Source organism: Dama dama, chromosome 29 (genome assembly GCF_033118175.1).
Source record: "Dama dama isolate Ldn47 chromosome 29, ASM3311817v1, whole genome shotgun sequence".
Classification (NCBI taxonomy): domain Eukaryota; kingdom Metazoa; phylum Chordata; class Mammalia; order Artiodactyla; family Cervidae; genus Dama; species Dama dama.
The window spans coordinates 71,267,170-71,290,144 of record NC_083709.1 but is presented as its reverse complement, the minus strand read 5'-3'; the positions used below and the strand labels follow the sequence as shown (position 1 = coordinate 71,290,144).

Genomic DNA, 22,975 nt, shown 5'->3' with positions numbered 1-22,975 from the left:
TGCTCAAACTACCACACAATTGCAATCATCTCACATGCTAGTAAAGTGATGCTTAAAATTCTCCAAGCCAGGCTTCAGCAATACGTGAACCATGAACTTCCACATGTTCAAGCTGGTTTTAAAAAAAGCAGAGGAACCAGAGATCAAATTGCCAACATCCACTGGATCATCGCAAAAGCAAAAGAGTTCCAGAAAAACATCTACTTCTGCTTTATTGACTATGCCAAAGCCCTTGACTGTGTGGATCACAATAAACTGAAAAATTCTGAAAGAGATGGGAATACCGGACCACCTGACCTGCCTCTTGAGAAACCTGTATGTAGGTCAGGAAGCAACAGTTAGAACTGGACATGGAACAACAGACTGGTTCCAAATAGGAAAAGGAGTACGTCAAGGCTGTATATTGTCACCCTGCTTATTTAACTTATATGCAGAATACATCATGAGAAACACAGGGCTGAATGAAGCACAAGCTGGAATCAAGATTGCCAGGAGAAATATCAATAACCTCAGATATGCAGATCTGCACCACCCTTATGGCAGAAAGTAAAGAACTAAAGAGCCTCTTGATGAAAGTGAAAGAGGAGCTTGAAAAAGTTGGTTTAAAGCTCAACATTCAGAAAACTAAGATCATGGCATCCGATCCCATCACTTCATGGCAAATATATGAGAAAACAGTGGAAACAATGGCTGACTTTATTTTTCTGGGCTCCAAAATCACTGCAGATAGTGATTGCAGCCATGAAATTAAAAGACGCTTTCTCCTTGGAAGGAAAGTTCTGACCAACCTAGACAGCATATTAAAAAGCAGAGACATTACTTTGTCAACAAAGGTCCATCTAGTCAAGGCTGTGGTTTTTCCAGTGGTCATGGATGGATGTGAGAGTTGGACTATAAAGAAAGCTGAGCACCAAAGAATTGATGCTTTTGAACTGTGGTGTTAGAGAAGACTCTTGAGAGTCCCTTGGACTGCAAGGAGATCCAACCAGTCCATCCTAAAGGAGATCAGTCCTGGGTGTTCATTGGAAGGACTGATGCTGAAAGCTGAAACTCCAATGCTTTGGCCACCTCGTGCGAAGATCTGACTCATTTGAAAAGACCCTGATGCTGGGAAAGATTGAGGGCAGGAGGAGAAGGGGACGACAAAGGATGAGATGGTTGGATGGTTTCACCGACTCAATGGACATGGGTTTGGGTGGACTCCGGGAGTTGGTGATGGACAGGGAGGCCTGGCGTGCTGTGGTTCATGGGGTCGCAAAGCGTCAGACACAAATGAGCAACTAAACTGAACTGAGTTCTGCTTTATAACTATACTTAGATTTGTACTTAAATTCAGTATATAATGATGAAAACAGTTTGTGGAAACTGGTATTTTGTTGTACAGACCACTGGTTTTAGAATTAAAAGAGAGTTGGTTTGAACCCTGTTCCACCACTAGTTTGCACAAGTAACTTAGTCTGTTTGAGTCTTAATCCTTCAGCAGCTATTTGCACTTACTGTATGTCACATACTGCAAACTTTCAATTTCCTCATTTATAAACTAGAGATAATTCCTACTTCAGCTTCAGGAGTTGCTATGATGATATAAAAGAGCTGTGTGTTTATAAATAGTAAATCTACATGTTGTAACATTGAAATATTCTTGTGTGCTTCACACATATATTTGTTACTTATATTTTCCCCCGCTGCCTAGGTATACAGTGTAGTACATACATCCCTTTCACGGAGAGTTGATGCGTTATGGAAGTAGTTCTAAGATCTGAAATTCCAGGATAGCTGAAAGTCCTAGTTCCTTCTCAGCTCTACCCCTCTTTGTAGTTGTGTGATATTAAGCAAATTTCTTTATCTTTCTGACCCTCAAGTTTCATATTTTGAAAATGAGGATAGTTATTTTCCAAGGTTGTGTGCTTAAGATATAGTGTATATAAAGTACTTTGCATCATGTCTGGCATATAGAAGAGATTTTTGTTCTGTGAGGTAGTGAATAGAGAAGGAAGATAGAGTCGTGCTTATGAAAATGGAGGAAGTACCTTGGAGGAGGGTTACGTCTGTCCTGATAAACCTTCGGTGCTTGTGCTACCTCTCCAACCTTCCGAAATGAGCAAATGGATGAGGCTTTTTATTGCAGAAGTCTGATTCTAAACACTGTTGTTTCTCAAAGTGCTTATCAACTTGTCTCTTTCCCCTGGTAAGTTACAACATAGTCTTATCAAAATAGTGACAGATGTAACTGTGATTGATAGAAATAAAAATCTAACTTGATATGCATTTCTGCTTTTACTACAAAGCAAATAAATTCCTGTAAGTGGTTTAAATGAAAGTGGGAAACATGCTTTATGCTTTTCTGTTTGAAAGGTATCATTTGCTCCATTCAGAAAGGCATCATTTCTAGTACTTTGTACTCTCAAAATCATTAAAAAAAATACATCCCTGACCGTTGTAGTTGATGAGATATTTGGAAAATGATGATGATTCCTTAGAAATATGTAATCTTTCTCTAGTAGAATTTAAAGAAGAGAAGACTATTGCAGCATATTTTGGTCACTGAAAAGATGTAAATATAAAAATCCTATTTGTGTAAGTGTGGAAGCTTTCAAATTGCTGGTTATACAGTTTCATGTTCCCATAAGCTTAACTTGCATATACCGTAGTTATCCCTTAAATATAGCTTCCAGCAGCATGTGAAGTTATTTACACATAAGCATGTATAATATATACCACTTTTAGTAAGTTTTGGCCATTAAGCTAGACCTGCTTATAGATTTGATGAAAACTGAGGATATAACAGATCTTTTTGAGTTTAGAAATTGTGATAAAGGTATTTGGTAAGAACCTATTGGCATATAAGATAGTTTATAAAGAGTATTTCAAGTTGGATCAAGAAAAACTCATCATACGGTTTTCCTTTTCTAATCTCATGAATACATCTACAACCCCCTCCAATTGGGAAGGTGGGTACTTGGTCAGAAGAGAAGGGTAAATTATGTTTCCCAGTCCACAACACTTAAGTTGTAAAGACCTCCTTGATATACACTAGTTATTGTCTTGAACACAAGGGTGGTTTAAGATGTATAAGATGAGCCTTCAAGAAATAGCTTTTAATTCTGCGAAGTATTCAATATTCTGTAGCAGAATAATCAGATTTTAAATCTTCTTTTTCTCATTTGGCCGTGAGCACGGGAAACCATCCAGGAAGTAGTTACCTGTACTTACAGTGTAATGTTGGATGCCGAAGTGTAAGTCATTCTTAGTTACCTTATTTGGGGAATACTTATATGTACAGTGGTACTGACTTCCCTTGATCGTCTTCAGCTGTTATTTCTTATGCCAAATAAATGGTGATATATGAAGAAATTACCAGAAGTTGTATATATTCCAACATGAATTGATTTTCTAAGAGTATAGCATTTATTCTGGAATATTAGTTTGAAGACTAAGTTAATAAATAGCCATGAATAGTCTAAAAATGGGATAGAAGATATTTTCTTAATGGCTTAAAATGTGCTTTTATTCAGGTTGTTTAATGGTTTTTAGTTTAAGGAAGGAACAAGGGTATCTTCTGGGCACATTTTCTTCTAAGAGAAATGCATGATACTTGTATTACTATCAAAGTTTATCATCCCATTGTCAGGACTGACATATTTCCTATTAGTAAGTTGTTGTAGGTAATTTAAGTCAATTCCATTCACACAAGCCAGATGTGTGCAAGTGTGTCTTTTTTTTTCCTTTTTTTCTGGAAATCATTAAAAAAATATAAAGAAGCATTTCTATTTCTGTTTAGCTTCTGAAATGATATTTGTTAATGCCTTAGTTCCTAAGTCTAGGGCTTCCCTTGTGGCTCAGCTGGTAAAGAACCCACCCACAATGTGGGAGACCTGGGTTCGTTCCCTGGGTTGGGAAGATTCCCTGGAGAAGGGAAAGGCTGCCCACTCCAGTATTCTGATCTGGAGAATTCCGTGGACTGTATAGTCCATGGGGTGGCAAAGAGTTGGACACGACTGAGCGACTTTCACTTCACTTCTTCCTACGTCTACAGTGACACCTCATAACAACGGTTGGCTAATTTTATCTGTTGGTGGCAGGCAGAGTCTATGTGGTTTTGTTGATATGCATCCATGTAAACATATTTTAAGCTTATAGACTGAAAGTGTGTTAAGTATAGGAGCTTGTGTCTGCCTTACTCGTGGCACCAGACATGGTTTAACTTTTAAAATGAGGGTTGTGATGATGTTTTTAGACTCCCCTTTAGTAAGTCTCTCACGCATACCCTGTTAGCATTTTATTCTGTCAGGTACCCTGTTTCTTCTTGAAACAGTATGCCCCTTACTTTTTTTTCTCTCTTTTCTCCTGCATCTTTGTTTTTTTCCAAATTATGAAAATATGGTAACACATTTACAGGAGACTTGGAAAATACAGAGCAAAGTTACATATGTAGTTCCATGATATATTACAATTATCTTTTTAAGTAGATAAATTAAGGTTTTTTAGTTGGAGTTTCAATATCAAACTCTCAAAAATTAATAGAATGGCTCTGCAGAGAAGTAGAAGGGTATAGTAGACCTGAAGCACTCTGAACCGACTGAACATAGTTAAGGTTTATACGGCCTCACTTAGCAGTAGGGTACAGATTCTATTCGCTTCCCATAGACTGTAAACCAGGAGACACTGGAACGTATCCAAGGACATAAGACTAGGAGTAAAAATTTCATGGTTGAAGGTACTGAAGTCATACAGAGTCTGTTCCCCCTGCTTCTTTTATACTTCAGTGGTTCACTGTTTTCTCTCTGTTCCTCTTTCTGTCTTCCCCTCCCCCTCGCTGGCTGGGAAAGGGAAAAGGCCTTCATACAGGTTGCAGAAGGAGGACAGTGAGGAGACAATGTGCCGACTAAGAGCTGCTTTTCTCCCTTCTCATCACATCTTGTTACCCAGCGATTTTCTCTCAGCTTTACCTGTTGCTTCTGAAGACTGGAGTGGCTCGGGCGTCTGTTGGTGTTCTGTCAGTGCCTTGGACTCAGTTCGTTTCTGGGTGTTTTTGTCCTGGTGTGAAAAGTAGTCAAATGCAGTTTCCAGACTCTTCCTGCTAGTTGGTAGAAGGCACTTCATCTTCTGTCAGCTGTTTCCTCACTGACTGGGCAAGACATATACCTAGTGAAATTGAAGTAAATCACTGATTGCATAGTAACTGCTTTTCTAAAATAGTCTTACTTTCATTTCCTCTAGGTACTTGGATTTATAGCTTTGCCTCATTGATTTTTGCATCCCTTTAGTTTGTCACCATGTCCTGTTTGTCTTTCTTCTGAAAGCTCTACAAATCTCCCCCACCCCAGTCCAGGCCCTTATTTCCCTTTCTTCTTTGTATTACCGTTTCATTCAATTAGCTGTATTATCTTACTTGTCTCCAGTAAAGAGGAGCACAGTGATTTCAGAACTGAAAGATCAGGGCTCCTTCCTTACTGAGAAGTCTCCCATGACTTCTTACTTCTGCTGTAGCAGATGTCAGTCCCTCTGTCAGGCTGTCAAGAGTGTTATACTCTGGGCTTCCCAGTTGGCACTGGTGGTAAGGCTTTCCCCTGCCAATGCAGAAGACTTAAGAGAAGCGGGTTCCATCCCTGGGTTGGGAAGATCTCCTGGAGGAAGGTATGGCAACTCACTCCAGTATTGCCTGGAGAATCCCCCGGACAAAGGAGCCTGGCAGGCCTTGGTCCACAGGGTCGCAAAGAGGTCGGACACGACTGAGGCGGTGTATCACACAGCAGGGCGCATACTTACTCTCCTGACGCCTCGGTGGTTTTCCCCCTGACATGAGCTTCCAGGTTCACCTCCCAGCACTGTGCTACGTGGACTTCTGTAGCCAGGCCCCTCTTCACTCACTGCATCTGGGGAAGCTGCGCTGCTCGTTCTACCCATCCTGCTCTCTGCCTTCTCCTAAATTTTTCTGTAAGCCTTGCAATACTTGGTATCATATGTCTCGTGTGCTAACTTTTCATGCATGATCATGAATCTCTTGAAGGACAGAATGTGCCTTTAATCGAATTCCCTGCAGGCCCTACTGGTCCAGTGCTTCCATCCCCATAGACTATAATCAAAGAACTTCAGTGAGCTTGTGGGAGAGCAGGTGGATATGTTCCTGGTGAGCTGCACATAATAGAGTTGTCTGATAAATGTGTGGAAGGAAAAGGTGAGCAGATGTTCAGTCTGATAGGGTAAAACTTTCCACTCTAAAGTGTATTGCTTCATCCTGTGAGTTCTCTGTCATATCTAGTGTTCAGTTGGAGGCTAAATGGCCATTCTGCCAAGGATGCTGTCGAGCAGAGTTCTGCATGACCCAGGAGGGGAGGGTATTATTCAATCAGATAAATTAGTGTCCCCTTCAGCTTTGTAATTCTAAATAAGTACTGTTTTGACCTAAGAAAGAAGAGGCCAGGGAGACTGATGGGAATTTAGGAATTGACAAAGGTAATAAGATGTTAAACAGTAATACTAATAATTTATAGCTGAGTAATCTTTGTAGGTTTTGGACCTGTTTTTCAGTGCTCTATTTACATCTCATGATGTTGAAAACAAAATTCAAAATTACAAAATACATTTTTGTGACTTTCACATCTAATTATTTGTTCAACTACTGAGAGACTTCCATTTAGAAGACTGTCTGACCTACTCTTTATCGAAAAACTTTGTTTTGAATTACTGAAAACAAAATGTTCATTGGAATTGCTATGTTAATTTTATTTATGATAAATAGAAAAATTATACTCCTCCACACAAGGCTAGAGAATGTGAACTTCAGCTGTTTGAAACTTGCTTTTCTCTCTTTTCTAAAATAGAATCCAGTGGTGAGTACAGTATTTTTAAAATTCATTCTCTTCATTTGATTGTGAATTGACTTGTCACTTTTTTACTTGCTGCTTGTCCTAAGGCAGGCCAGATATTCTTCTCAAGTCTCTTTGTGAGTGGGAGGTCTCTAGAATTATTGCTGGACGATGAATTATGCTTCTTTTTCCTACTTAAAAGTGATCCTTTCACTGTCATAATTAGAGTTCTATTCCCCAAGCAAAGGTTTCAGAAAATGCCTTCTGTTTTAACAGTCACATAAATGTCATTCATGTCCTCTTCCAGCTTTAAGTAGATGGGCTTCTTTTGAGGTCTCAAAGAATTGTAGGATGTCTAAACATGGAAGAATTTTAAAGTTATTTGGTTAATCTCTTTGCTCATTAAGCAAATGTTGTGGAGTCTCTACCACGTATCAGGCACATACTAGGTACTAAGGAAATAAATGAGCAAAACAGTATAAAAGCTACACTTCACTGGCAAAAGTAAAATTCTACTAAAAAAAAGAAAAATTTTTTTAGAGCAGAAAATTTTATTTTTAATTATATCCAACTTGTCAATTCATTCTTTCATGGATCATGCCTCTGGTGCTGTATCTAAAAAGTCATCAACTTAAGACCATCTTGGTTTTCTCCTGTGTTACCTTCTAGGAATTTGATAGTTTTGTGTTTTACATTTAGGTCAGTGATCTGTTTTGAGTTAGTTTTTGTGAAAGGTGCATGGTCTGTGTCTACATTCATATTTTTGCATGTGCAGTTTGTTACAGCACCACTATTGGAAAAGACTATCTTTCCTCCGTTGTATCGCCTTTATTCCTTCATCAGGGACCAGTTAGTTGGTTCTGTTTTTCTTGGGTCTGTCTCTGGACTGTCTGGTCTTTCCCACTGATGTGTTTCTGTCTCCCCACTGACCTTTGCCGGTCCCACACTATCTTGACTGTCTAGTCTTTCCCACTGATGTGTTTCTGTATCTCTGCTGATCTTTGCCAGCACCACACTGTCTTGGTTGTTGCGACTTCCAGTCTTGAGGTCGCTGGTGTCAGTCCTTCAATCTTGTTCTTGTCCTCAGTGTTTTGTTAGCTAGTCTGTATCGTTTGCTTTTCTGCATAAACTTTAGTTTCTTAATATCCAGATAAGAACTTGCTGAGAATTTGACTGGGTTTGCATTAACTGTATAGATCAGGTTAGCAAGAATTCACCTCTAGACAATTTTTTGAGTTTTCTGGTACATGAGTATGTACTTAGTTCTTCTTTGATTTCATTCATCAAAATTTTGTAGTTTTCCTCATATAGATCTTGTATACATTTTGTTAGGTTTATACTAAGTATTTTTATTTTGGATGGTGCCAATGTGATGGTGTATTTTGAATTTTATATTTAACTTGTTTATTGCTGATTTAGGAAAGCAATTGACTTTTGTGTATTAACATTATATTCTGCAACATTGCTGTAATCGTTTATTAGTTCTAGCAGCTTTTTGTCATTTGTTTTGAATTTCTGTGTGGATTATCAAGTTGTCTGTAAACAAAGACAGTTTTATTTTTTTTCCTTCCCATTCTACATATGTTTTATTTCCCTTTCTTATCTTATTGTATTAGCTAGGATGTCCAGTGTGATCTTAAAAAACCATGGTGTGAGGAGACATCCTTGCCTTATAACTGATGTTAGTGGTAATGCTCAAGTTTTTCACCATTAAGTATGATGTTTGCTGTAGACTTTTCATATGTTCATTAACAAGTTGTAGAACTTCCCCCCTGTTCCTAATTTACATGAGTAGGTGTTAGGTTTTGTCAAATGCATTTTCTTCATGTATTTATATAATCTTATAACTTTTCTTCTCTAGCCTATTGTGATGGATTACATTAAATGATTTTCAAGTGTTGAACTGGTCTTGCATACCTGGAATAAATCCCACTTGGTCATTGTGTATAATTCTTTCTGTTTACTCTTAGACTTGGGTCACTGATATCTTTTGGAGGAATTTTGCATCTGTGTTCATGAAAGATATTGGTTTGTATTTTCTTGTAATGGCTTGTCTGCTCTGGTATTAAGGTAATGCTGGCCTCATAGAATGTATTAGGAAATATTTCCTCTGCTCCTGTCTTCTGAAAGAGATTGTATAGAATAGGTGTAGTTTTTTTTTTTTTTCATTTATTAAATGTTTGGTAAAACTCACCAGTGAACCCACCTGAGCCTGGTGCTTTCTGTTTCGGAAGGTTATTAGTTATTGACTCAGTTTCTTTAATGGGTATCAAGTCTGTTTAGATAGTCTGTTTCTTTGTGTGTTTTTTGGTAGATTGTGTCATTTGAGGAATTGGTCTATTTCATCTAGGTGAGCATAGGGTTATTCTTAGTATTCCCTGATTATCCTTTTAATGTCCATGAGATCTGTAGTGATGTGCCCTCATTCACTTCTGATGTTAGTAATTCTTAATTATGCCAGTTCTTTTATTCTTCTTTCTTTACCTCTATCTCATGGCAGTTAAGAAAAAGGAGACGAAAATGTACAAAGGAGGTAGATTCTTAAATTCAGATTTCCTTTTCGCAAACCACAGTCATTTCCTGATTAATATTTTAGTAAACAAAAACTACATGGTGGTGATGGAGGTTATAAGATAATAACACTTAACATATATGAGAGCTTTGAGACCATCTCTGGGGGAGTTTTTAGACCAAATAAGACAAAGACAAACCCCTTTGCTTTACAGAAGTTAATTAAAATATTATGGACCATATGATGCAGCACTAAATAATTAATGATTATTTAATTAGGTTAGATATCTTAGCTAGTATATGGCCTTTCAAGGATGTGATTGACATTTAGAATTGGTTTGGTTAGAAGTAACAGGACGTTATGAAGATAACATTTTTAAAGTTAGTAGTGGATTAATATGTTAGGCCTGTATAATAATGGAATCATGCTTGGATTTGGTAATAAAAATATTTTTACCTTAAAACATAGTACTAAAGAATAAGAAGCTAGAAAGCCTTAGTTCATTCTAAAACTAAGTGAATGTAGAAAATAGGAAACCAAAACTTTCACTGAAGAACAGTTTTTCATTGAAGGCTATTGACTTGTCAAAAAAAAGTCAAGTTCACATGTTTAATAGTGAAATAAAATCATTTTTTGATATATGTAGGAGATATTTCCTTCATATTCATATTCTGCATTGTAGGAATGCATGGGCTACCAGAAGAACCTGGTAAATAAGAGAGTTTAAAGCTTTAAATTATGTAAGTGAAAACATTGGTGTTTAGTTCACTATATTATATTGTGTACTGACTGTCTTTCCCATCCTAATTCCCCACTTATCTGTGGGTTCTTAACTCTTTCTCCCAAATAAACTGCTTGTCTCAGGGATCTACTTTTGGCAGGAGCCCAAATGAAGATAAGCTATCATTTTCCTCTAAAATTTCCTTTATTTTGACATAACTGCTTGCATCCTCATGGTATCATATTACGTGTATTCGTTGTTTCCTATGTGGGCTTCCCAGGCAACTCAGTGGTCAAGAATCTGTCTGCTGATGCAGGTTCGATCTCTGGGTCCAGAGTACCCCCTGGAGAAGGAAATGGCAGCCCACTCCAGTATTCTTGCCTGGGAAATCCCTTGGACACAGGAGCCTCGTGGGCTACAGTCCTTGGGGTCACAAAGAGCTGGACATGATTGAGTGACTAAACAATTGTTTCCCATACACTGATTCTTGGGCTTGATTAGATTGAAATCAGGTTCAGTTTTAGGGGATTAAGATTACTTCATAAGTGGTGCTTTTTATTTCCTATTGCATTCTTTCAAGAAACATTAGTATATAGTTAATGCTGCTGTGTGCTATATATGAGAGTTGTGAGGGGGAATCCTAAGAGTTCGCATCACAGGGAAAATACGTATTTTTTTAATTTTGTTTCTACACAAGATCATGGATGTTTATTAAACTTACTGTGGTAATCATTTCATGAGTGTATACGTTCAGTGATTATGCTTACCCCTTACACTTACACAGTGCTATGTGTCAGTTATACCCCAAGAAAACAGGTAGAAAAAAGCGATACATGGTTGTCCCACTTGTAGAGGTGTTAAGATTGTTCAGTGACAGTGTCGATGCAGTTGTTTCACATTAAGATTAAGTCAAAGCTTCTGGATAAAAAGGGACCGTGACTGACTGTGTGATACTCGTTGCTCGGTGCCCAGCAGTCATCTAGGCTTCCTTGATGGCTAAGACAGTAAAGAATCCACCTGCAATGCAAGAGACGTGGGTTTGATCCCTGGGTCCAGAAGATCCCCTGGAGAAGGGAATTGCTACCCACTCCAGTATTCTTGCTTGGAGGATTCCATGGACAGAGGAGCCTGGTGGGCTCTAGTCCATGGGGTGGCAAAGAGTCAGACACGACTTAACGACTGACACTTTTTTTTTTTTGCAGGAATTGTGGTGACTCTTAAAATATTTGAGAGAAAATGTTCTCTTTCTCTTTTTAAATATGAAAATGAAATTGTTAAGTTTGATCTTGCCAGATATAATATAAATATCAATATAGGGTTATTCACATCTCTTTCCCTAGCCCCTCGGACAGTGCCTAGCATGTAATAAATGACTCAGTGAAACATTTGTGGATTGAATGAGTGACCTACAAAAGAATGTTTGGACCACATGTTTGTAGACTCTCTTACGGGCCTATTCTTTCATAAGACATCCTGGGGAAGAATTACAGTTTAGCACAAGGAGGGCAGTCATAATTTTCTTTGGGCATATATGTATAAATATTTGTTCTGGACTGTTACCTGCCAGATCCAATGCTAGATACTAATTGGGAGACAGTGATGAATGGACCGTCCTCTCACACATTTCCCCCTGGTCCCAGGGGGTGTACAGAAAAGGAAGAAAACAATTCTCATCTTGAATTTTCTTCCAGTCCCTGTGCTCTGTTAGTACTTTCAGTTCTGGAAATCTAGGTTTTAGAGAGGTGGGGGTTTTATAAAAAAATCCTTTCCACACGATGATAAGCTCATTCTCAGTCCTGAAGAGTCTTTTGTAATAAGAGTATTCTTCTCTGAAGGTCAGAGAAGTGCATTGTCTTTTCCAGGTAAATTGATTTATCCATTTTTAGGATACAGTGAAGAACAAAACACAGATGACATCACTTTTTAAAGGAAATTCTTGCATGATCAAATAACTAATATGTAAGAAAAAGTATAAATTGCAGCATTTTTTTCTTATTTTCTATGGTTGTTTTTACTGACAGAATTTTATTTAAGGGATTGTATTATTTATATTTGAATTCTTTGTTTTTGCATAGAAGTTGTTTTCTGAAACATGTCTGCACCCACCATATTTTGAGTTATTTAATGAAGAACGTTGTGACTGTTATAATGTTTCTTTATAAAAGCGGATTGGTTCTGACTTGTCCAAAATGGGTTGCACTGATGTTATGGGAAGGTTTTATCTGAGCAAGTTAAGGGTTATAGTTGCTTCCCAGTGCTATTCTATACTTAGTCCTGTTTTTCCCCTCTCTTTGAACTTGTGGTTCATTGTAATGCTTCTGGGAATACTAACAGTGAGATGTGCCTTGATTGATACTCAGCTTCAAGGCTTTTACAGTGCCTATCAGCCTCAGCTTATTTTCTCTGGGGACCTTTCATATCTCTTAGCTCCTGGCAGCTAACTGCAGACCTCTGCGTTTCTGCTGCCTGCCAGTTAATGCAGAACTGAGAGTGGAGCACTGGCCCCGGGAGGAGCAGCGCTGTGTCCCGCGGCCATGGGACTTCGGGGGGAGGCTGGTTTGTCAGTCTGGATCATAAATGGCAGGAATCTTGTGCCTGGTACACACTCATTTCTTGCTACAGGAGACACACAGGTGTCCTAGGTGGTGCCAGTAGTAAAGAACCTGCCTGCCAAAGCAGGAGACTTAAGAGACGCGGGCTTGATCCCTGGTTCAGGAAGATCCCCTGGAGGAGGAAATGGCAACCCATTCCAGTATTCTTGCCTTGAGAATCCCATGGACAGAGGAACCTGCAGTCCATGGGGTCACACAGAGTTGGATATGACTGAAGCGACTTAGCACGCGTAGGAGACACGTAGTTTGTGAAGGGCTTTGACAATGTCCCAGTAGAAAGGCGGGTAAATGAAAGATTCAGCAAAAATACAGTAAGCTGTTACTGCAGAACTCGCACATGTAATGGCAGTTGAGAACAGTAATGCCATAGAGAAGATATATCCTCTACTGAAGCTTCTATTTTTTGTGTAGAAGTATCTATTCAAGCAGAACATACTTTTAAAAATTAACATCAATGTAGATTTCTAATGAGATTTTAGTTCCCCATTTCTCTAAAATTGGTAATTTGCATGTCAATACAAAATTATCACGAATGAGCTTGCTGTATTCATATTTGAGGGCCAAAAAACGTTGCATTCTTGGATTTGTAGCTTAGGGGATTTGGACCATTTGTGAATGATCCTTGAGCAGTCATATAATAATTTTTCTAAGTTACTGATTTTACTGATTTTATCCCCTTCCTAAGAACCCAGTGTTTCAAGTCAATGCCTAAGGCTAGTGATTGGTTTAGCTTAGCGTTCATATCTTGGCCCATGTTTATTTTTCCCTATTCATCTCTCATTCTACTCTTCATTTTATCACATGTTATATGGGAGGACATTATTAATAATTTAGGATTTGTGAAGAGATAGTTACAGTTGTTCCCAGTTACCAAGAGTCTACTGCAAATAGGCTGACCATATATAATATATAATTTATTGCCAAACTGGGACCCTTCTGAAAGAGAGTGGTGCTATTAATAATATTCCAGGGCAAAAAGCATATACTGGATTTGTCTCAAGCAACCTAGACTATACGGCCAACTAGAATGTATGGTCACTGCTAACTGTACTTCATGTTACTTGGAGAATAGAATATGAATGGGAAGCAGTATGATGTGATTTAGGAATGCTAGTGTGGGTACTTTGTGAATGGTCCTAAAAGCAAGCTAAGGAGTTAGGCTTTTATGCTGTAGACAGTGAAAAACCATTGGAGATTTTTTTTTTTTAGGGGCAGAGGAATCGATATATGCAAAGCAGAATTCGAAAAGGTTAGTCTGGATTCTGTGGGTAGGTTGGACTGAAGGGAGATACTGATTCAGGGAGTGTCATTTAAGGCTCTTTTCAAATGGTAACCACTCAAGTGGTTTTAATATACTAAGAAAATGTATTTATTTATTTTAAAAATTATGCTGAGAATTTTAATAATTCACTTCCAACATGTGCTATTATTGATGTTAGCTGTATTCTAAAGGAGATCCTGTTGGGTTGACATCTTGTTCAGTTAATGTTTTTTTCGAAAGAGGAATTGCACTGGGGCTTAGCAGTGAGCGCCAGAGTATTTTATGTGTGTTAGTATCATAGCATGTTTACATGTTAACCTCACAGTGAGAGAAGGTGAATAATAAATATTCCCAAGATTTATTTCTAAAATACTTTTTTAAAATCATGTAACTAACTTTTCATTGTATCTTTTTAAAAATTGATATCTAATCTAGAGAGAATTTTAATTTTGCAGTAACTCCCATTTCCCTAACCTACATTTTTCCTTTTTCTTTTTTTTTTTTTAACATGGGTCTTTAGTTTTTTATTGACACAGTCTGTATAAAACATTTCTTCTGGTGATGACCAGTGCTCTTTTCATTTCCAAATCTGAAAACCTCTGCTTATTCCTCTTCCTAGTTGACTATTCATTATAACAAGTAATATCTGCACAAATATACCTAGAAGAGCCCCTTTAAATTCTGTATGAAGATAATCTTTTTCTTTGTTGCCTTGATAAAGATTTTATTTTTCCTCAGAGCCTATATTCCTACAGAAAAAATATGGAACGCTTCATGAATTTGCGTGTCATCCTTGCGCAGGGGCCATGCTAATCTTCTCTGTATCGTTCCAATTTTAGTATATGTGCTGCCGAAGCGAGCACCATTTTTCCTTTTTTTATGCTTGCAGAGCAGGTTGGGCTTTGCAGGGGGAAAAAAAGGCATTTTCTGCCAGGAAAACCAGACAAAACAGTATGGAAGAAGAAATTAATCTTTGAAGGATTGATTATGCAGTAGTGGATAAGAGAAAAGTAACTGGCTACTGAGTGACTTAAAAGTTGCTGTGGAAATGCAGCTAGGGCACTGGTCTCACCAGCCAGTTAGGTGGTCATAAAGGGTGCAGAGACATTAAAGGGAAGGCAAGCTTTTTAGTTCCCAAAGATATCTCAGTATTTAAAAACCATCTAATGAAGAACATATTCTTTACTTGCTGAAGAAGAATCTCCTATTTATTAATTAAAAAAAAAAATTTGTACAGTTTGAGAGGTTACTTTCCATTCACAGTTACTGCAAAATACTGGCTGTGTTTCCTGTGTTGTACAATATATCCTTGAACTTGCTTAAGATTGAGCTTACAACCAATATACAATGATTGGCAATACTTCTTAATTTTCTTGGCAAGAAAATGAGCTAATGAACTGGAGAGAATGACCAATTTGTAAAATATTTCAGAAATTTGTGTCTATATATTTACATATGTTGTAAAATTTCACCATTAGAGGCTAAATTCTCCAGGACTATTAAGATATATTGAAAATTTCTATGTAGGCTTTTGTTGTTTCTTTAAGAAAAATTTAAAAGTTAACTTCAAGTGTAAATTTTAAAAAATGATTTCCCTCCTTCCTGTTTTAGAGCTACTTGTCTATATTTTACTTAAGCACTATAGCATTTGACACATAAAGATGTTTCCCCAGAAGAATCTTGTTTCTGCCCATGGCTGACATGAAAGGAAACAATTTGTCAGACTAGTGGAGCTTGCTAACAATTCAAATAAACCACCTGTCTTTCCCTTCATGCTGTGTATTAATAGAAATGTTAATGATAAACTGCCTGCTTTACACCCTGTATGAGGAGAGATGACTGGGTCGGAGACAGTGCTCTTGCTTTGGGCCCCCGCAGACACAGCCGTCAGCAGGTCTGGCTGAGCACGTGCATGCTCCTTGGCACCATGCTTCTGTTGTAATAGTTATCTGTTTAATACAGCCAAATTGATTGTGCCTAATTTTTGTCACTGTCTAGCTTGTAAAAAGCATTTAAGTTTAGAATATGCTTCTCTGTAAACATGTATTTTGATAGGCAGTGACTAACTCTTCAAAAATGGGCTTCCTTGGCTTACACAGCTGAAGATCATGATCATATCTGTGTGACTCATGTTTTTCTCCACTCCGTACCGCCACCACTAGCCTGAGAGCTCTTGAGGTAGAGCTTGCATATCATGCCCTGTGCTTTTGTGCCCTGAGAACCTAGCAGGCACTGTCAGTGACTGTTGAGTTATTTAATGACTTGACTTTGATAACGACCAGCTTTGTTGCTTTATGATATTTTTATGTGATCTTCTTGAATTTTTTTCAACATACAATCCATTGTAAAATCTTGCTGTATCAATACTACTGTTAGAAACAAGACAACAGACCCCAATTAGAGTTATTTATGCTAAGCTCCGTATCACCAAACCGTGGCTTCACTTAATTACAGTTGAGGCTCTTCCAGAAATGAACTCTAAACCAATCAGGAGTCACCTGATTAGCAACTGTTAGGTGATCTGCCAGATAGACCCACCCAGTGAAGTTGCTCAGTCGTGTCCGACTCTTTGCGACCCCACGGACTGCAGCCTACCAGGCTCCTCCGTCCATGGGATTCCCCAGGCAAGAGTACTGGAGTGGGTTGCTATTTCCTTCTCCAACCATCCTCTAAAGGAAAGTAAGTTTGCAATAACCAACCAGCTTTTTCCCCTTTGCCTCGTATACTGTCCTTGTTCCTTCTCCCCTCTGCCTGTGGAAGTCTTTCATTTTGTCCACCTCCTTGAGGCTCTTTTCTCTGCTACATTGGATGCTGTGTGATGCAAATTTATTTCTGCTCGAATAAACCCTTAAACATTTTAATGTGCCTCAGTTTATCTTCAAAAAGTTTATATAGTTGTCTAGAGCTAGTCATACACTGATGTGGGAAAAGATTTGTTAATTGTGGTATGGGTAGTAAGTAATGACTAGTGAGGGAAATCTGAGCTTTCCAGTTGATTTTCAAGGTATTGAAAATAGTGGAGTTAGTATATAAGTAAAATATTTGGGGATTTTAAATTATCTGGCTTGCTCTCAGGAGAGTATAATTTATTGGTTGCTAATAGAAATAATGTCAGCAATTGACTACTGTTATGGTAACTTGAAAATAAAACTAGTATTATTCTCAAGCTTTTTCTAAGAAAAGAATGAATTTATAGAAATATTTCAAATAATTATGGGCTTATTTAGCTATATCAATATGTGTCTTTATATTACTTAGAAATTGAGTTGTTGGTGAATTATAAAATTTTAAATCGTAACTGTTGTGAGTACCAAAAGCATCCGTGAAATGAGTGGGCAGAAGAATGTCTTTGGTACCTTGATCAGGGTCTAATGTTAGTTGTCATTTGATAAAGAGCAGTGGTTCAGTGAATGGATTGAACAAAAAACTGTCCGGATATCAAATGGAAGCAATTTAAATCTCCATTGACAGAGGAATGGATGAAGATGTGGTACATGTGTTACGACGGAATATTACTCAGCCATGAAAAAGAATGAAGCAGTGCCAATGCGAGCAACGTGGATGCACCCAGAGATTGTCACACTGAGTAAAACAACTCAGACAGAAAGATGAGATCATATGATAGCGCTTGTATGTGAAACCTAAAATGGCACAAATGGAGCTTATTTACAAAACAGAATTAGAGTCACAGATGTAGAAACAGACTTATGTTACCAGGAGGGCGGGGGAAGATAATTGGGAGATTGGGATTGACATGTACATATACTATATGTGAAGTAGATAACTAAGGGGATTGCCTGGGGGACAGTGGTCAGGATGCTCCACGTCCCCTGCAGGGGACATGGGCTTGATCTCTGATCAGGAAACTAAGAATCCCACATGCCACACTGTGAGGCCAAAAAAACAAAAAGAATTGGAAAAAAAAAAAATAGATAACAAATAAGTACCTAATGCATAGCACCGGGAACTCTCCTCAATACTCTGTAATGGCTTATATGGAAAAAGAATCTAAAACAGGGAAAGACTAGAGATCTCTTCAAGAAAATTGGAGATATCAAGGTAATAGTTCATGCAAGGATGGGCATGGTAAAGAAGAGAAATGTTAAGGACGTAACAGAAGCAGAAGAGATTAAGAAAAAGTGGTAAGAATACACAGAAGAACTATACAAAGAAGTCTTAATGATAACCATGATAACTGGATAACCATGATGGCGTGGTCACTCACCTTGAGCCAGACATCCTGGAGTATGAAGTCAAGTGGGCCTTAGGAAGCATTACTACGAACAAAGCTAGTGGAGGTGATGGAATTCCAGCTGAGCTATTTCAAATCCTAAAAGATGATGCTGTTAAAGTGTTACCCTCAGTATGTCAGCAAATTTGGAAAACTCAGCAGTGGCCACAGGACTGGAAAAGGTCAGTTTACATTCCAATGCCGCTCAGACTACCACACAAGTGCGCTCATTTCACATGTTAGCAAGGTTCTGCTCAAGATCCTTTAAGCTAGGCTTCAGCAGTATGTGAACCAAGAACTTCCAGATGTACAAGCTGATTTCGAGGAGGCAGAGGAACCAGAAATCAAATCGCCAACAATTCATTGGATCATGGAGAAAGCAAGGAAGTTCCAGAAGAACATCTACGTATGCTTCATTGACTATACTAAAGTCTTTGACTGTGTGGATCACAACAAACTGTGGAAAATTCTTAAAGAGACAGAAATACCAAACCACCTTCCCTGCCTCCTGAGAAACCTGTTTGCAGGTCAAGAAGCAACAGATAGAACCAGAACAACAGAACAGAACAACAGACTGGTTCAAAATTGGGAAAGGAGTACGTCAAGGCTGTATATTGTCAACCCTGCTTATTTAACTTATATGCAGAGTATATCATGCAAAATGCTAGGCTGGATGAAGCTTAAGCTGGATTTAAGACTGTCAGGCGGAATATCAGTAATGTCAGATGTGCAGATGATACCACTCTAAAGGCAGAAAGTGAAGAGAAACTAAAGAGCCTCTTGATGAGAGTGAAAAAGCTGGCTTAAAACTCAACATTCAGAAAACTAAGATTGTCGCACCTGGTCCCATCACTTCATGGCAAATAGATGGGGGGAAAAATGAAAGCAGTGACAGATTTTATTTTGGGGGACTCCAAAATCATTGTGGATGGTGACTGCAGCCGTGAAATTAAAAGACACTTTCTCCTTGGAAAGAAAACTATGACAAACCTAGACAGTATATTAAAAAACAGAGACATCACTTTGCCAACAAAGTTCCATGTAGTCAAAACTATGGTTTTTCCAGTAGTTATGTATGGTTGTGAGAGTTGGACCATAAAGAAGGCAGAGTGCTGAAGAATTGATGCTTTAGAATTGTGGTGTTGGAGAAGACTCCTGAGCGTCCCTTGGACTGCAGGATCAAACTGGTCCATCCTGAGGAGAGCAGGCCTGGGTGTTCATCAGAAGGACTGATGCACATCAGCATGCACAGTCCTGCTTGTACTTTGGGGCCGTTTGTAACGTTTCAAACTTTCTCTTACAGCTTGCTGCCAAAGTAGACGTGTGTCTCTTTTAAATCAAATACTCAATTTCTCCCTTTATCCTCCATGCTGATTTTTGTATGTATTCATTCCTTGGTTGAGTTTATTTTTCATGGACTTGTTCAGCAATCCCACCAAATATGATGCTGAAGCATCCCTCTTTCACTCATTGTATATTATCAAATTACTTATTGCTTATTATTACTTATTACTTATTATTATTAGAGACCATGCATGATTTATTTGATTTTGTCTTTGTTACTTAATGCTTGTTTCTTCATTAGAAATAAACTTTCTGAGTGCAGAAACAAAGAAAAAAACACATAGTGTGTTAAAGATGGAACCTAAAAATAAAATATACTAAACATTACTTTTTAAATAACATAACTTTTTAAAATAACCAGTTGTTAGTTTAGTTTAAAATCATGCCTTTTCTTTGTTTTGTAGATGGCAATCAAATTTTCTTTGAATTTAGTGTCTTAGACACGTTAAAGTGGACACATTTATTTTACCGACTCTTACTCTCCTCTTTATAGCCTCTCACCTTCACATTGTTACCACCTGCATGTGAAGACCAGGCAAGAAGGGCTTTTGGTTAACAATTTGAAAAGTCTTTCTTGAATTCTTCTCTTCAGTATTTTGTTCTGTCTTAGAAGCATGGTGGGTTAGAATCAGCAAATTTAGCCTTGGTTTTATATTCTTTCAAGACTATTAATAATCTGGCAAATTTTTTCTAGTGGCAGCAGAGATACAGTTGTTGAGAATATTAATTTAAAAGAGTGAGTATGTTTTTAATTTTGAAGATTCTTTAGAAACAGTGTCTTTTACGTATTTAGGAAGAAGCACAGGGACTCTGATGACCCGTTTCCAGGCTTGAGTGGTACCGCTCCTATTTCAGTGATCCCGTGAAGAGTTAGAGTCGATCATAAAGATTGAAACCAACTGGTAAATTTTGTAACTAGTGGAACCAACTTAGTTCATAAATTTTCCTTCTAGACTTTTAGCATAATTTGCATTTTGTAGAAACATTGATTAATTTCACGTTTTTTAAATTTCCAGGTAACTTGGGTTCTTACTCCTGTAACAGCTGAAATAACAAGTCTTGATACAGAGAATATAGATGACATTTTAAGTAAGTACCTTCATATTTTTAAAGTATGCTTGCTTTTCTATTAAGAATTAGTTTATATACAAAAACAAAATAAAATCTCAGTTACCTAAAACAGTTGAGGAGCCAGCATTCTGATTAATTCTATGGTGTCTCTGTGTGTGTGTGTGTGTGTGTGTGTGTGCATATGTATTTAACTAAGCACTTTTCATTTTAGTTTTTAGTAAAATGTCTTAAAATGTGTAAGTCTGCTTTCCTGTTACAGGTGAACTTTAGTCTTGTTTTGTTTCTCTGCCTTGTCATAAACACCACTCCTAGAGTATTTTCTTGCTTAAAGACCAGCAGTTTCCACTGTGCTGTATTATGTTAATGACCGTAGGACACAGTCTGCAATTTTTTGGTACGTGTGTCTTTTTTAGCTTTTAACTATATCACGTACTCTGATCTCTTTTTTTGTCATTGATCCAATTAAGCTTAGTAAGTATTTTTGCTTGTTTGTTGACAGTGTGATTGTAGATTCAATTAATTTGGGAGAAGACATTTCTTCTTGTTTTTAAAAGAAGTAGAGGGAAGGTGAAGACGTGGTTAATAGGAAAATCACAACTTAGGAGATTTAAGAAAATGTATTGTGGATAAATGATGTCTCTTTTTTTTTAAACATTTCATTTCACCCACTGGTTTGAGCAAAACTAAAAATAATGAGAGATAAAAGTGTTCATTGACCATCATATGTTGTCTTATGTCCTTGGAACTGGCTTAAATACAAGAATATCTATTCCCATATTGTGGGATTTCTTGGGAGAAACTTGAGCCTGTATCAGTGTCACATGGAGGACTTACAATATCAGTATTGATAGGCCTGCCCCCAGTTTCTGATAGAAATCGCTAGACCCAACTGAAAAATTTGCATTTCTACAAGTTCCAGTGTGATGCTGGTGCTTCTGGTCCCAGGAATCAGAGTTCGAGAACCACACTGCGTTAGTGAATAGTACGTGGATAAAAAGTGCTTTAAAGATACTAAATAAAAAAGGAAAAAGAGAATTGAAACACACAAATCATCTTCACCCCTTTCATCTTTCACATTCTAGAATATCTTTGTGGGGGTGTGTGTGTGTGTGCGCGTGCGCACATGTGCAGTTTACTGAGTACTGAGTTTTTGTTAGATTTAGGCAAGAGGAACAGACATCTTTCTCCTGTCTTCACATCTGGATATGCAAATAATTCTGAGTTAAATTTTGCAACAGAGAATGAATGTTAAAACGGTAGGAACCAGAAAAGGTGCATCTTACGCAACACTGTTATTTGTAGATTATTGTTGCTGACTCAGGTGGTGTCTGAGTTTTAGAAATAGCTTAGCTAGACAAGTCTGTCCTCTGAAATAGGGTTTTATTGGTTAGCCAAAAAGTTTGTTTGGGTTTTTCGGTAACATCTTAAGGAAAAACCAAGTGAATTTTTTGGCCAATGCAACATTTGCAGAGCTAATTCTCAGTTATTTATGAATATGGAAGGTCAAAAAATGGATTAATAAAATCCAGATCACTCCACTTCATTTTTTATGAGAGTAGGCTATTTAGTAGCTTGCCTGATCTGAGCTTGATTCTCTATTTACTTTATATTCATTCAGTGGAGGTATTAAGATGGAGGATATAGAGAAAAGGAATAGGGACTCCCACAAATTATGTAAGCCATTTTTGATGCTATGTACAGGTTTCTGAGTGAGAGATAACTTAATAGTTACTGTGTATTTTTAGTGAGCCTTTAAAATAGAAAAGGCTATGATGAAAACCATTATCTTGAATTATGTCATAATTATGTAGACACAAGTAACTGAGGTTGTTTGGTTTTGTTTTTCAATTTCAGACAATGCTGATGTTGCTTTAGTAAACTTTTATGCTGATTGGTAAGTAATACCTTATTTTGGTGGGGAGAGGTGCGTCATTAAGGGTTTTGGGGTTATTTTGTTTTTTTGCTTTTAACTTTCTAGAGGTGATTTTTCTTTGCTAGAAAGGAGTAAGTAGGGAAGCCTCTTCCTTCTGTGAGACAATACTCCATAAACAAATTTAATAATTCAGGTTCATTCATTCACAGATGAAGCAACTTAATTTGGTGAGCATTTGTTTGAAGAGAGAAAATATACCTGATTCCATCATCCCACATTTTAAAATAAAAGCAGGATACAGAATAACTCAGATTTCTCTCTTTCTCAGCCTGCCTCTCTCTGTCTCTCACTAACGCATGCACACACACACGTACATATTGCAGTTCTCTATTGTCCCTGCTGAGGAAGCAGGGCAGTGTTTGGAGGTGAGGATGGGTGTGGCAGATTTAGAAGGAAAAATAATGCTGGTACTTTGTAACACATGCCATCTACCACTACTTCTCGGAAGCCTCTGCTCCTTCCCCTGTCTGAATCAGACTCT

The 22,975-nt window shown here is 37.7% G+C and overlaps 1 protein-coding gene and 1 non-coding gene across 2 annotated transcripts in view; one reads left to right on the top strand and one right to left on the bottom strand.

The window, feature by feature from the left end:
- ERP44 (endoplasmic reticulum protein 44) overlaps positions 1 to 22,975 on the top strand; it is a 95,204-nt gene that overhangs the window by 17,874 nt on the left and 54,355 nt on the right. Inside the window, exons 2-3 of the mRNA XM_061132141.1 lie at positions 20,507 to 20,579; positions 22,416 to 22,455. Coding sequence (XP_060988124.1) covers positions 20,507 to 20,579; positions 22,416 to 22,455 — 113 coding nt within the window. The remainder of the gene's footprint in view (positions 1 to 20,506; positions 20,580 to 22,415; positions 22,456 to 22,975) is intronic.
- Positions 14,672 to 14,778, bottom strand: LOC133049029 (U6 spliceosomal RNA). Its single transcript, XR_009691188.1, has one exon. It is a non-coding gene; the product is annotated as a U6 spliceosomal RNA (small nuclear RNA).